This window comes from Gallinula chloropus (genome assembly GCF_964237585.1).
Source record: "Gallinula chloropus genome assembly, chromosome: 2".
Taxonomy (NCBI): domain Eukaryota; kingdom Metazoa; phylum Chordata; class Aves; order Gruiformes; family Rallidae; genus Gallinula; species Gallinula chloropus.
Window position 1 is genome coordinate 146426469 of NC_140086.1, and position 16446 is coordinate 146442914.

Here is a 16446-nt window from a genome sequence, read left to right on the forward strand (position 1 = left end):
TTGGAATGAACAATTTTGCTGCCCCACAGCTTCTAGGCATTTTCTCACCTAATGAAGAGTGGAGAAGCCTTATAGGCACTCCAGGATCTTGGCACAATGGTGAGTTGACTGAAAACTGCTGTTTTATGACCTATTGTTTCATGGTTCAGCATTAGTATAATGTCATTCTTCTGGCCTTTCTCCAATACATGCTCAAGATGACAACAAGAAAAGGTTTTGACTGGCCAACTACTATCCCATCACCCCGTCAGGATTCTCAAATGATGGAATAAAGCACATAAAATTAGTTAAGATGGTTTTGTGCCAACGGATAAGTGCAAAGGTGATGGGATCAGGCTATATCATGTAGTTTGGTAGCCAAAGTCAAAACTTCCTTAAGTGGGCTTATGAACCTCTCAGAAAGAAAACATTTGTGTTCAAAGTAAACTTGATTACTGTCATTGCAGAAGAACGATCAAGCAGCTGAAGGGCACGGTGCTGTGAGTAGTCGAGGATAAAACACATAACTTGCCAATGACAACAACTGGAAAGGAGAGCGAGAGGAACTTGCCAACTGAAAGGTGTCTGGCAGATAGCACAGACACAACTCCAGAGGATAAACACAAGCCGTGGTGATGCTGTCCATGGAAATCCTTCCCAGCAAGTCATGAGTATTACTGATCTGATAACTAGGCAACAGGATGAAAAGGACACGTTACAATCTCAAATTACACTGAAGGAAAAGATTGGTGAGAATGGGCGGCTTTTGGCTGGCTTCAATAGCCACAGCAGCAAAATACTGAGCACGAAGGAATCGCTGTTCAACCCAGGGAGGGAACAATAATCAGTAAAATTAATTCCTTCAGAAACAGTGCAATGTAACTACCCTCTGCAATGCCTATTGCAGCAGCTGGTCCTGACATGCTAGTCGCTGAACAGCAGCAATGAGGTTGTTTGAACTGAGAACTGGCCAAGATGCAGCACTGATTCCTTCTGTTCTTCTGGATCCTGAGCTGTGTGGCAGAGCTTAAGCGACTGAAGAAGAGACAAACCATGACCAGCAGTGGGATAGCAGTTAGCTTCTGACTCTGGCTATAAGCTCTGCAAACAGCTGTGGTGACCGAATCCCTTCTCCCTCTTCCTTAGAGCTCCTGGTACCTGATGGGCACCAACAGGATGCACACTGGTACATGGTGCTGCAAGAAGTGCTCACCAGAGAAAAAGCAGAAAAAGCACCTTAGGTGTGGTTCATGATTCAGGCTTCAACTTGTGGTCCCACTTTGGATCACAACTCACAAGTAACTGCATGTACATAGAGTAACTCTATAAAAGCTGGCCTTAGAGCAAAGCCAACTGAGGATCTCACAAGTGCGGTGACATCCTCCCAGTCAGGGATGCTTGACTGCATGACTTTGTCAGCTGCCTTGGCTGCAATCGTGAGTGTTATTTGTGCTATTATCATTCTTACTACAATTAAGATTTTGTGTACTTTTATCTGCAAGTATCTGGATAAGGTTAGATCCAACACAGGAACTATTAGTGAATATTTAGATACTTAATAAGCATTCAGTTATTTGCAATCCTGATGTTTGATTAATTGCTTACCTGCTGGAGCCCAGTGAGTACTATTCTTTTACCTCCTGCTTTCAATCACTTGTGTGGACACTGGTTTGGTATTGCACATATACCTATCTGCAAAGTTGGGTGGAAGGAGAATCATCAAGGAGGAATCTGCGTATTGCACCAAGCTAGTCATCATCTTGCTAGAAGGCAGCCTGGATCTGTCTCCTCAGTAGTCTGAACCTTTACCAACACATAACCCCTCAAAGTAGTCGGGTTATGACAGCAACCCACATGGAAACATGAATACCACTGCAGAAGAAACATGTTACATGCTCCCATCACAGTCATCTTGCTGTCTTGTGTAAAACAAAGATTATTTTGTGGAAATGTGCAAGGATGAACTACTAAATTTATTATGAGATGAAATTCTTAAACCAACATATTATCTAGTTCAGCCTCCTGGGACACTTCACATTTGACTACCCGTGTCAGCAGCTCATTCGACTCATTTTAGGAGATGTGGAATGAAAGAGGTACCATGCTTTCACACAAAGCCGTCAGCCTAAAGCAAGTAAGTGAGTAAATTCTCAAGAGAGCCCTGTGAATCTCAAACTCGTTTACTCGCCAAAGAAAAGTTTCAGTGACAGAGCAGAATAACAAAGCCCCTAATATATCACAGATCCATTGCACCCAGGCCGTGAAGTTTATATTTCCCTAACAACTTGGAGGCAATCTCGTGTGTCAGAACACATGCACTTGTCATTAGCGTGAACATTAAGAGGAAATGAACATAAATCCCAAATTCAAATGTGTAGTTTGGGACAATTAAATTATTGATAATGGTTATCTGTCACCAAGCAATAAATCATAAAGTCAAGGAGTGGTAGAAGAAAAGCTATCTTGCTGCTGACAGATGCATAGACTGAAAGATGTGGTGGGCCTTTAAGGTTCCAGAAATAATTGCATAAAGGTGAAAGATTTCTTCTCATCAGCTTAGTATTTCCATATTGAAACCAATGCTTTTTTGTGACAACTTTTCTTACTTGGCCTCTACATTTTCTGACATTTTAATGAAAAAGAGGAACAAACCTGAAAATGAGCAGCTGGTGAAGAGCAGGTTTATGACTGTAAGTTGGAGCACTGTGCTCCATGCAGAGCCAGGACCTGGCTCCCAAAACTGTGAAAAGTGATGGATACGCTGATGGGAAGATCAATGTAAATAAACTGAAACACCCCACACCCCCTGCCCCCCACCAAGACTCTGCAAATACAGGAATCGCATAAAGAAAACAAGGAGGGAGCAGCCTGAGCAGGGGATGGCAAATGAACAGGACATAGTTCGATTGTCCTCCAATCACTTCATTTTTGACACTAAAATAAGACTCGATATTGAATTTGTACATCAAATAGCTCTGTGCTGGATATAATACCGAGCTCCAGTAAAACCATATTTCCTAAGAGGCTACAGGTTTATGTGGACAAGTAGCAGCTGGTGGAAAGAGAGAGGAGTGAAGGCATTTCCCTTCCAGGCACGGGAGCCGGGTGGGGGGGGCTGGCTGGTGCCCGGTGATACACGGTGGGAATGCCGGGCCTGGGCAGCTGCGGCTGCTTGAGTCGGTGCCAGGGCTCGAGTAGGCTGGTGGGCGCTGCCAGGAGGGGTGTGCGGGCAGCGAGCGGGACCCAGCTTTGTGTGGATCCCTTTTCAGAGGGCTGCAGTGCTGCGAAGCTCAACACAGCTCTGCAGAAAAAGTGGAAGCTTTTCAAATGTACACGCTGTACTGCACCGCTCAGAGAGGCCAGGGATCACATTCATTCATTCCTTTTCCAACAACAAAATCACTGTATTAATTACACGGAATTCACCAGTTTGGGCCAAAAAAGGTGTAATTTTAATACTGACCCTTTGCCTGTGTAGCAATCTCTACCGATTTCAGCATTTCTTCTTGTACAGAACTGTGGGAATGGTACAGGAAAAGGAACCAGCACAAACAGGTCTGCGAGTAACTGTCTGAGGTCTTAAAGACTTCAGACGAACCCCGCCGAGGCAGAAGGGCCACCAGTGTGAGCGAGAGCGGCAAGCTGAGGCCATTTCATTGCAGGAACATGACATTTATTGCCCCGACATCTGTATCGTAAAATTAAGTTTACTTTAGAACTTATTCCATGTGAAATCCATGCTAAATGGTCAAGAGTGCCTTGAGAGGTCATGTTAAGGACACCAGCTATTGTCAGGGAGGTTTTATCCCCTCAATGCTTAGAAAAATAAGCCACCATTTTACATATTTTTCTTAAGCAAGACTGTGATAATCTATTCACATCGACAGATTCTCTCACAGAAAAGACAAAAATAAAATCAAGCCTCTCCTCTTCCAAATGAATTTGGCAATTAGCCTTTAATTTAGAAATATTTTTGGGTATGGTGATGAAGCATATGATACTACTACAGCTGTGACATCAGCATAATAATATGGATATATTTATTGAAAATAACATACCAGGCCGATGGGGAAGAGCTGGAAAATATCTAAAATAGTATTTGCTTGGTCACTGGTTGCTGAGGGAACTTGTGACAGCCCTGTGACTATGTTGGCATCTGCAGTGATCAAAAAATACTACTTGGGTTAATATCTTCATCTCCACACTGTCAGCACTCATCCACAGTTCGTTTCCTTTAAAACACTCTCTGCACCTTCCCTGAGGGCCCAATGCAACCCTCTTTTTACACAATTGCATCATCACTCTAAAATGAAACTTTAGATGAGCCTTCATGTCTGCTTCAGAGAAAACATAAGTTATCAGCTGGATTTGCATCATGTCTTCCTTAGAAGCTTCTGTTAGGAGTAAAATTAGTTGCCTTGAGTAGCCATGCTAGTTAGAAGAAAAATAATCGCATTACAAGCTGCTTCCAAAGCATGAAAATAGTTCATTATTGAGGGAAGTAGACAAATAATTTGGAAGCGAGTGCTTGACAAACACGCTACTTAAACATGTGTTTGGTGTTTTTTTTGTCTGCAGTCTGTGCCTGTAACAATGACACTACTGCTCTCAAGGAAACATTTTACTATTATTTGTTGAGCACGGTACATCAGTGGGTCTGTAATTTATAATATAAATCATTGTTTATGTGGCTACTGAAAGCAACTCTAATTTTGAATTAATTTTATGCATAAAGTAACTACACCAATACAATGTTTCCTCAGTTTTAAAACAAAAAACCCCCCACAATAAGATAATGTATAAATACAAATGTAGTTCTCCACTTTTTATTTACAGCTGTTAAATTTAAATTTGAGCTAAACACATGTTAATTAAAACACATTTCACCAGCTACTTATAAAATTAAGCACTATTTTGTCTGATGTTGTTAGAAACAGGAAATTTGGAGTGATGTCTACTGCTACAGCTGTTCGCAGTCCTTATATAACACCAGATGTGAGATTGATGTATCTGTATTTTGTCCTCTCTTGAGAATTGCAAGTGATCAAACAGGCAAAAACATAATGACAGGATGATTGGACAAGTTTAGCGCCAAGGGAATTGTTCAAGACATTCATAAATCACTGCACAACCACACACACAGCGAAGGAAAATTTAGTCCAATGTCACAGATATGCAAAACCATTCGTAACTTCAATGAATTTCAAACACAAGCACATTAATTGTCAAAAAAGTCTCCGACATATCTCAACTGATAAGTCTTTTGAAAGAGGTAATACTAGAAGACACACAAAACTAGGTGTGAGTGTTCTATAAAACCTAGATGCAACAAACCAGCGATGTAAAAACAAACATAATTTTCCACAGATTTATTTTCGTTATTGAATTATCCTCACATAAACGAGCTCTGCTATGAAATACAGATGCTAGGAGGAGTAACCACGCAGTTAAATGTAGCTGTGTTGCGGAACAAGTGTGCTGGTGAAAGCTGCATCAGCCATACTTTGCTTTTTCTGTTGCTAGAGCCAATCTGCGAATGTTTGCTATGCAACCAGCTGCTGCCTCCTGCAGAGTTTCATCTGTGGAGCCGACCATAGCCAGTAGGAGCTAGCAAAGATACAAGAGAAACAGTAAAAAAACCAAATAATCACACTACTATCTAAATAAGATTCAAATCACATCTAGAACAATTGCATGCACTTACTGACACACATAACTATAAAACTCACATTAGCAGCACTATACAGGTATGTGTGTATACCTATATATGTATACTTTTCTATACCTATGTGTATTAACATACACATAGGGCACAACACTTTATATTTTATTGTATTTGTTCCTGCCATTTGATAATTTTTGTCTGATTTTTTCTTTATTGTATCATGCCTGTCTGTGGATTGTTGTAACTTCAGATTTTTTTCTTGTAAGTAGAAATTGCATAGGGTTTAGCTGAAATCAAAGTTTTCCCCCCAGGTACACTAGCATATTTGTACATGCTCAAGATCTTTAATAAACAAAGCCATACTTTTTTGTTTTGGCCTTGATGGTGAAATTGGGTCTACGAGAACGGACCCTTGTGTCTCATTGACTGCAGCAGGTTTCTTTAATGTCACAGCAAACCACTCTGGTTAAACTACCTCAGGGATACAGATCCAGGCATATCATTCTTAAATATTTGCATGTAAAAGTATAAAACTCAAAGAAGGCTTCAGACTTCAGGAGCCGATTCAGCTTTTCAATCACATGAACTGAATCCTTTACTCTGGAAATCACACTATTTTTTCAGTGGAAATTGCCTTGGAGTATGGTGCTGTTCAAAACAAGCAGGACATCAGGCAGGTCTTCATGATAAAACATTTTTACATTAAAGGAGTGATGCAACTGAAAATGCAATATATGCTGGAAAACAGCAGACTCTCGCTTGGCTCAAATCAGCTCCACACAGTCCTCAGATTTCTGAAAATCTGCCAAGCTTAATGTGCGTTCAGGTATTTTGAAGCTCAGACAGCTCTAATTAAAACCTGTATTTTCAGTCTGAAATACTCAGGATTCTGTGTTCACCCAAACAATGTTGAGTCAAACCACAGAGAAATCTGTTATCACTCAACTCCGGTGCATATTTTTCATACAGCTAAAATATTACACAAAATTATGAACTGCTAAATATAAAAGCACAAATTGAATGCAGACATCAAATTCGTATGCTACCTTTTTCTAACCTTCCAGCAATCATGAGGCATGGGCCACAGCTGCACACATATGGCATTTGCTTATAGAGATCAAAGCATTTTATACTTGAGGAAGTATTTGTGTTAGCCAAATGTAGAAAACAAGCATCTTGCCAGTCACCTTTCACCCTTTGACCCCTACATGTAAGTTGTAAGGGTGCTTGTGATGGGCCTGAATTATGTCCAAAGGAGTATTATGTAAATTAAGCATCAATGAGATATTTTTTTCTAGCAATCCTTCCTACAATTTCCATTAATGTAATCAGATGTCTATTACAGATACCTAGATAAGAAGTCTTGAGGTGTCAACACTCCGAAAGTGATTTGCCAGAGTTAAAATGACATGAGAAGAAATGATAAGGGACAGCTTTATATCCTTATACTTTTTTGCATGCAAATGTTGGGCCAGGGGCAGCAACCAGAGAAGTCGGCGGAAGTTTCACCACTGACTTTAGCTGGCTGGAAGACCAAGCAGCACGTGCCCGTGCAGTGACAAAGCTGTTCTACAAAGCACAAAGAAGGCAGGTCTTATTAGATGCTGAACATTTTTTTCCTTTTAAGAAATATTTTTGGAGGAAGATCTGCCTTCCTTGCTATTTTCCACCAGCTGATTTCTCATCAGCTTAAACTATAAAGTGTTTCTTTGGGTGCCTCACAACTTCCTCGTATAACTTGCTGAGAGGAAAACTGGTATAGATCCTTCATATCCCTGACTCAAAACCAAAAATATGTATGTACATACCGTTCATACGGTGGTTTTGGTAAGCCATAAGTTTCAAATTTGGGGGCAAGGAAACTATATCCCTTATGTGATTATTCACCGCGTCTTCACAGACTGAGTGGAAGGCTTTTTCAGCATAGTGAGTGTGGAACTCAGTACTTTCATCATAATTTCAGCATAAGATTTGTTATTGGTTTGTAAGCAGAAGTTCAACACAAAAGTAATGTTTTGGAGATAAGTTATCTAGTAGAAATATAGCAAAAAGCAAAAAATAGATATTTGCCTTCATTATGACTACGTTAGGTAGGAGTCAATTCAAGATTATTTATTTCTTTTAGCCAACACTTCTTCTAGGCTCAGAAAACTTAAGAAACCCAGGTATTTTTCTGTCACTTTCCATGCAAAGCTCCGTATTAAGCGGTAACAATAGTAGTAGGGGGAAACTGTGCTCTTTATTGCAGGTGCACTGGTTAAATGTACCCAAAGAGATGTCTAAAGAATTAGCGGTACGAATGCAACCAATGCCAGCAGCAATTTTTAGAAAAGTATCAAATACTGATTTTTGTTTTTCCTTTCTGAGTTTGGGAGATCAAGAATCAGTTCCTCTCTAATCCCTTGCTCTTTTAAATCACTTGCCAGTGTTAACATCCGTAAGAACTGCCACATCATACAGAATCGTGTACCACACTGTGTCTCAGGGTTCTCACAATACGACTTCAAAGAAACATTCTTGGAAACATGGTCTAATGCAGTAGCTGCTTCTGAGGACTGAGGATGTACAGGAACATTTGCCAGTCAACCTACCCTTTTTGCACTAACAAAAAGCCAGCTGAAGAGAAAATTATCTCGAAGACAAAATATGTCAATATTTAGGAATCTAACTTTGAATATTTTGATATAAATCCTGTCTTAAATGAAACAAATTTTTATTGTCTTTGTATGTTCCAAGAAAGTTGTAATTCTTTCACTTTCTGACTGCCACTCCTTGACCTTTTCATGGGTTCAGTTCAATTTACTGGCAATTTGGGTCATCCAATTCAGGTACTCATAGACAGCATACACAGACCATACCCACATATTAGATATATTTGACAAGTCCAAGAAATTGTTTTGTTTTTCTTTTTAAATTCCAATGCACCAGTGCAATATAACATGGCCTTTTTCTTAATGTAATGCCCTTGAACTTCATGTATCCCTTCCCCTTACTGGCCAGGTATTGTTTTCTGACATACGTAAATGTTAACAGATGTGCAAAGCAGTAAAAAAGCATGTGGTGTGAGTGCTTCTTTCTGGCACACAAGAGGCACTTTCCATAGACAGAGAAAGCATTTGCAGCACTATGTAGCCTTCATTTGCTGTTGGCAGGTATCTATATTCTAAGGCGAGAGTCCAAAATTTTTTGCACAGTTAGCACGTCATACCAGCAAATAAGCACAAATACAAGCTGTTTGGAGAACGTACAGAGCATATGTAGCATCTCTGGGTTCCAACAGCAAGAGCAATGCACAGCCAAATCATTTAAATATTCAGAACAATTAAGAAGATTTTGCTATTACTATCCCAGCTTTAAAATAGCACAGAATTGTGTTACTATATTTGGCTTGCACAATTATAGAATAATTCAGATCGGGAGGGATCTCGGGAGGTCTCTAGTCCAATGTCATGCTCAAAGCAGAGTCAGCTACAAGGTTAGAATGGATTGCTCAGGTTTATCCACTCTGATCTTGAAAACCTCCAGTGATGTAGATGGCACAACCTCTTTGGGCAAACTACTGCAGTGTTTAACTGTCCTTGCAGAGATACACTCAGTCACCCTTGTTTCAGTTTATGCCTGTTCTCTCTTGTCCTCTTGCATGCATCACTGTGAAAAGCCTAACTCCATCTTTTTGAGGACTGACCTCCTGTAGGTACTGGAGGACTGCTACTGAATCTGCTTGAAGGTCTCTCTTCTCACAGCTGTAAATGCCCACTTTCCTTAGGTTCTCATCACAGGACAAGAGATCCATCTCTTGACCATCCTGGTGGCTCTCTGCTGGAACTACTAAAGTTTATCCACTTTTTTCCCATTCTGGAGAGTCAAAGCTGGGCGTAGTTCTTCTCAGCTGCACGGATTTGCATTTGTCCTTGCTGAATTTCCTATGTTCCCGCTGTCCAGCTCCAGCCCTGCTTCAGTATCCCTGAATGGCTCCTCTTCGCTTGAACGTATTGAAACCACCCCCCTGCCCCAACTGGTGACTTGGTGTCACTGCAACAGTGGAGTAAGTCCACTGCCTTCCCTGGGTCACTTGGCAGACATGTTAAATAGAACACGTCCCAACAGAGAGACTCCTTTGGCAATCCCCTTGACCCCCACCTCCAGATAGAGTACAACCCATTAACTACCACCCTCTGAGCTGGATCATCCAAACTTTTTAATCCATTTGGTTGTTCACACATCTGGAATATAATACAGACTAACTTGGACAGAAGTATGCTGTGGGAAACAGTGTTGAAAACCTTGCTAAATCAATGTAAATGGCATTCACTGGTCTCGTCTCATCTACAGACTAAAGCACATAGAGGGTAATCAGGTTAACCTTTGGTAAATCTGTGTTGACTGACCCAAATCATCATTTCCTTCTTGTGCTCCTTCCATAATGTCCCCAGAGAGCAATGTGAGGCTGTAGTGCACCAGACCGGGAGGATGAATTACTGCTCTGAAACATGATTTTTAGACTCTTATCCTTGGGTCTTCTCCTTTTTGCCACACCAAAGGTGTAACAAAATAGCAAGTCTTTTGTTCCTCAGTAAGAAGCAATGGGGTAAGCTGTAACACTTGCTTGGATATCCATGCATCATGAATGATGCCACCTTCCACTGTCTGACAGCACAGCTTCCTGAAAACGCTACCTCTGCAATCACAAAATAACCCATTGAAAAATTATGGCCAACAAGATAACATAAACATCAAGATAAGAAATTGTAAAAGTGTCATTCCAAAATGTGTATTGATCCCTGGATGAGTAATAAAAAACGGGCTAATAATTATCTTTTCTATGAAGATGTCTTTATAGAACTTTCCACTTTTTCAAAAGAAGTAACTCAAAGGGATTTTAAAGTAGAAAAAGCGTAGACCAGTTTTGCAACAATAAATCCTGAATCTGAGAAAATCTCAAATGTTAGTGATGCACCACATATGGGTACAGTAATTTATAAGCACTCAGTTTCCTTTGGTCAGTCATTGCAGCTTCTGGGCTCAGAGATGGGAAGCAGGAATCATTGGAAGTGGCGGTTTCAGAAAGAATACAGTTTTGCACGTATCAATCTTTAAGTAAGGGGTTAGTCACGTGATGTTTCTACAACAAGTTTTCCAAAACAGTGGAAGGTGTTGAACAATACAGCTGGAAAGACATTCCTTTGCTCATATAAAATACAGAAAAGATCAACCTATTCAATACTCTGGAGTCTTGTGAACATGAATGCAAACAACGAATAAAGAAAACTATTAAAAGAATATTTGATGCCCTTTTTTTTTCTGGCTTCTTTAAGTTTTCTGCCCTGTAAAACAAATTTTATTTGATATTTTTTCAAATCAGAAGGAAATACGGACAAACTCCTTTAACAAGATTCCTATCTGCACTGGGAAGCTAGTCAGAGTTCACGGAGCTTAACATTCCTGGAACTAAAGATATTTACTTCAGTACAACTGCTGCTTCTATCTGCTGTGCTGGTGATGACATCTTGTAGATTGACATAACATTTCCAGTTGGTGGTAGGACTTGCCATTTTTTAGCATCCTAAAGGATGCTAAATTTCTAGCACTGTGATTTTCTAATTGCATAACACTTCTTTTCCAAAAAAGACATTTCTCACATGCTTTTTATAAATCTAACCTAAAAGAAAAAAATACTTTAAATAAAAGCATATGGTAGAAGCTTATCCAAGAAAGTATCAGTCTAGATCCAGCCAGCATTTTGCTAACTTTCAACACCATATTGCACACTGGAAAATATTAAAGCACCTAGTTCAAGTGTTATGTTACACATATTCCTATGAAAGTACTTCTCATAAAATTAAATTACAAATAATAAAACATTCTCCACAATCAAAGCATAATGAAGGTTAAGCTAAGTCACCGTTTCTAAGCTAAAATTCAGGCTGATTTCCTGATTTCCTCTGTCAGCTGCATGAAAGGGTAAGACAACATGTATTATGCATGGCCTCCTAAGAAGATGCTCATGTAAGTTCTGGAGTGTTTTCTGTTGATTTGGTTTTTCTCAGGTGGCACAAAGAGAAAAGATTTCAGGTATAAAATCCTGTGTGCCATGGAACACTCTGAGCTAGCAGATGTACAAAATTCAGTATCAAAAAATTCCAGTAAAGGCAAAAGATAGGTCGGGCAGACACCTGCTGTGCTGATTCCCTCTTGTATAAGGTCTCTATTCTCCTGGGACTCCAGCTGGAGCAGCCTCTGGGTGTAGCCTACTTCACTCTTTTTGAATGCAAAGAGGTGGGAGGGCTCTGACTTGAGTGGCAGAAATCCTAGGAATACTGCACCTGGCTTCTTTCCCCTTCCCCTTATTCCTGTCCTCTTCTCTCTCCCATGAAACACATCTCCATTCTGACAGCCATGGAAAATGGGTAACAAACTTTGGGAGTCACTGCAGCATGGCTGGGGGGACGAGGAGGTGCAAAAGGCACAGCTCTGGCTAAGGTATGCCTGAACATGCTGGGGGTCAGCAGGCTGGCCAGGAGCTGACTCTTTCTTTCACATCTGTCCCATCCTCCCTCAGAAAAACAGAGAAAGAGCACAGGGGCAGAACTTGTGCGCTTTTTGCAAACAGGTGCTGGACATGTTAGGATGAGAACAAACTTGCCTGCAGCCTCTGGTGCACTCCTAGATGCTACACCATTTCACCTATCTCAGGACTTGCAACAGGTGATTTGTCCTCTTCAGGTTCTTACTTTTTTCTGTGTGACAGCTTGTGACAAAACAGCTGTGGGTAAGCTTAAGCTGAATCCCACAAAACATGGGGAAACAAGGGAGAAAGAAGAGTAGGGCCTGGTACATTCAGTGAAGTATTATGAACATCCAAACTGTGCCTATTACAAGCACCCTTGAAAAGCAATATTCTTGAGCACACACTAATAAAATACAAAATAAGGTGTATAAAATCATTCTCATACTCTCCAGTAAGGTTAAATGTTGCACTGCATCACTTTGAAGGAAACATATGCAACCTGACTGCCTAAAGGCAATCATAATACGGTACATACTTTAAGTGCACATACTTGTAACTTACAAGTTTCTATATATCTACAAAGTACAAATAAAACCTACAGCTTGCTGTCCACCTCATCAGTATGAATACTCTACTTTTTATATAATCATTTAGAGAAGGATGACCCTCTTCTGTCCAAAGACATAGTGAATGGGCAGAGAACTCCGAATATCAGTGAGAAGGAGAAAGCGAGCAAAATCCAAGTTCAAAGATTTTCTCATCCCAATTCGTTTCTTACAGGACTTCAGAGGAATATTTCCAACAATTTCAGATGTTAAGTCTAACTGAACATAAACATACCATGCAAAGATAATGTAGCTAAATAAAAGTAGTAATAAAAATTATTTCTAATCTTCGTTTAAAAGGTATGATTATATGTAACCAGTTGAAGTCCTTGAAGGCAGATAGTTTGACTCTACATTCAGCTGTAAGAAGTTTTGTGCAATATTAAGAAAGAATTCAATCATGAACATTCCAATGTATAAAGAGTCTTATGGGATATGAAATTTATCCCACAAAAAGCAATAGGCAGATCTGATAATCCAGACGTGATGAAGCCCAGGGTCCTACAGCATAGTTTTATTTGAACCACTTTCTCTATTTTATTTTTATTTCATTGTAGTTTTCAAGAGAAGATTAACATATAAAAGGCTTTTGGTGGGATAGGGAGAATAAAGAACTTTCTTGTAATCTCAGTAGAGTGGCATTTTAAATAAAAACTTTTTCAATTCACTGGAAATTTTTTTTCTTAAGGTTAAAACAGGAGTCTGCTTACTTATTTCATGTAATGGGCATTCAAAGCAGTACATTTATGTCATGGATGCTTCTTTTATGATTTAGTTCGGCTCGGCCATGTGTTAGGACTATTCTTCCCTTATATTGCTGCCAAAATGATCAATCTTTCTTCTTTGTATTCCCCACTGTATATTTCCACACTTACCTTATTTTTCACACTTAATTTTCTCTTACAGGAGCATGATCGTCACCATGCCTTTCCTTCCCAAGTATTGCTGAGGAGGCAGTATAGGAAATTGACGAAGAATTGCTAATTCAGTTTTAGTTTTCCGAATTCGTTAATGTTGCCATCAATATGAATATGGCCATTCTGTCTGTCTGTCTCTAGCAGTCAGATGAAGATTACACACAAGTTAAGGGAGCAGTTGCAAACACACTTTTAGCATCAAGTCAAGATTGAGAAAAAGGATTTAAGCTGTCCATTAACCATCACACACTGAAGGGTTCTGCCTGACTTCTCAGCAATACCTTGAAAACATGCTGTGGGGTTTTTTCTTCAGTTTGTTGGATACTCTTGAAGTGCACTGTAACTCATCTGTCTTTGAAGACAACACAGAACTGCAGCAAAGAGACACCACAGTTTCCAGAGGAGAGACAGATTTTGCAATGTTTATAAGAATCATGGAATCACTTAGGTTGGAAGAGATCTTTAAGATCACCAAGTCCAACCACAGCCTAACCCTGCCTAGTCCACCTCTAGACTGTGTCCCCAAGTACAACATCTACACACCTTTTAAATACCTGCAGGGGTGGTGACTCCATCACCAGTTGAACCTTATCCTGAGAACAAGGTACAGAATCTGACTCTACTAGTTTTTTAAAAGTACGTTAGGTTGAGTGGTGTGTGTGATCTGACTTCAAACTCTCTTCTGTGTTCAATTCCAAGTATGGATTTTGATCTCTATAGTTAATGCGGCTTTAGGTCCAATGGTCTAAGTGTATGTCTCTCTGCCTACACATGATCATTATAACCATAACCAGTGAGGTGCTTTTGCAGGTAAACCATACATACCAAAGTGTGGGGATAAAAGCAGGATGCTCTCCCTGTAGAGCCATACAATAGCATCTATTTCAAATAATGATCCAGGGTATTTTAAAGATGGGGTTTTTTGTGGCATGCAAGAAGACTGATCTATAATCTCATGGTTTTAGATGTGTGGGTGGCAACAGTGCATACATTTACATAAAGTGGAAGAGGAGTGGTATTGTTCAACTTATGGTCTGTTTTTAAACTTGTAAATGTACCAGAAAATGTTCCATTAGAACACAACATAAATAAATGAATAGGTGGTATGAACACAGCTCAGCTTTATTCATACAAATACAAAACTCTGAATGTGAGGAAGCAAGAAATAAGCTGGGGCTCATGACAAAGGTCCATGTATAGTCCACATATTCATCCATATCTGCAGATTTAAGTGTATGGTATCAGAGAGGTAAATGTACGGTCTCAGAAAAAAAGTGAAAACCATGATAAACATAGAGTGGAAGTTAAGATTGTCAAATTGCTTCTCTTTTGCTATTAGAGAAAAACATAAGGAATAAATTCTTTTATAGTGAGGAATCAACTTCCTATAATCAACTCCAATTTCTAAGTCACTTCAGCGTTTCTTTCTTGTCTGATACAGTGGTCATCACATATATTTACTAGTGCTGGAAATCTGTGCTTTTTTCTAAAGTCTGTGTGGTGGAAAAACATTACCATGCACACTTACTGTGACAGATAAATGCTTTACATTTTTGGTGATTAAAATGTAAGGGGTGGCTTGAATTAGTAATTCATTCAGGTCATACTGAACCAACAGATTTGGGATTTCCATATAGTTCTCTAGAGTGCAGTTAGATATTTTTAAAAAAGAAGTAAAACATCTCTTCCCAAAACCAGTGAAGGACTCTCTCTGGCCACAGACTGCTTGAGTGGTTGCTGCATTTTGGAAGCTTTGTGAGATCAGAGATTTTAAAAGACATTGTGCAGCCTGCAAGCAAGCAATAATACCTGCCCAACTGACTTGTATATGTCAGCCTGGAAACACTAGAGGCCTGCTTCCTTACATCTCTAAAGGTGTTAACTAGGAAGAAAGGAATGAAAAATTTACTGATAGAAGTTAAATTTAAAATTTTTCCTCTGATTAAAGCAAAAGTCTGTTCCTCAACTTTTTCATTGAGAAATTCCTCAGCTTTATTTCCAGGCTTCGAATTCTGGCCATGTTTTTTGCTTATTTGGTTGGGCTTTTTTAGTTTTATAACAAGAAAGTTATAGCTGTACTTGGGCAAGTGGAGGTTGTAACACATGTATAAAGACTCTGCTAAAGCTGGTTAAAGCATGCGGGGGAAGATGTGAAAATTAATTTCCTAAACCCATGCAGCTCTATGCTTTAATATAGAAAAAAAAGTCATGTGGGCCTTCTAGCTGAACACTACTACCGCAGAAGGTAAAAAGACAACTAATGCTACAAACTTGGTGTCAGTTACTTTGTATCTCAGGAAGGATGAAGTGATTGGAAAGGCTGGTTAACTGGCTACCTGAAATAGTGTTACACAACACCAATGCCCGCAGAAGAACACTATTAACAGTGCATTGGGCATTCTTGGTTGAGTATACTTGGGGCACACTGTCACCTAACCATAACAATACATGGAAGCTGGTGTAAGACAACAAGGGGAACATAGTCTTTTTTTATCCATTCTCAAATCAGAGGCTACTTTTTCAAGTTTCCCCAGATCCAAAGATAACATATAATTTCCAGTATTAGACTCCTTTGGTAATTAAATAGCATTACTGACTGATATTCACTTACCACAACGTTAATTTTTTTCTTCAAAATTTCCAGAGATTAAAAATGATCCTAAACTGTGGCAAGAAATCCTACACTGATTAGCAGCTGGTAAATACAGCCAATTATGATCCTTGGCGATAAATGCAAAATTAAATAAAATTTCCAATAAAATGAAATAGTAT

General features: G+C 39.5%; 1 protein-coding gene across 1 annotated transcript in view; it reads right to left on the bottom strand.

Annotated features, from left to right (window-relative positions):
• Positions 1-5472: 5472 nt before the first annotated feature.
• LOC311188867 (outer dynein arm-docking complex subunit 2-like) overlaps positions 5473-16446 on the bottom strand; it is a gene marked incomplete at its 3' end in the record, with an annotated part of 69814 nt that continues 58840 nt past the window's right edge. Inside the window, exon 11 of the mRNA XM_084260416.1 lies at positions 5473-5586. Within this exon, the coding sequence (XP_084116542.1) occupies positions 5473-5586 (114 nt within the window). The remainder of the gene's footprint in view (positions 5587-16446) is intronic.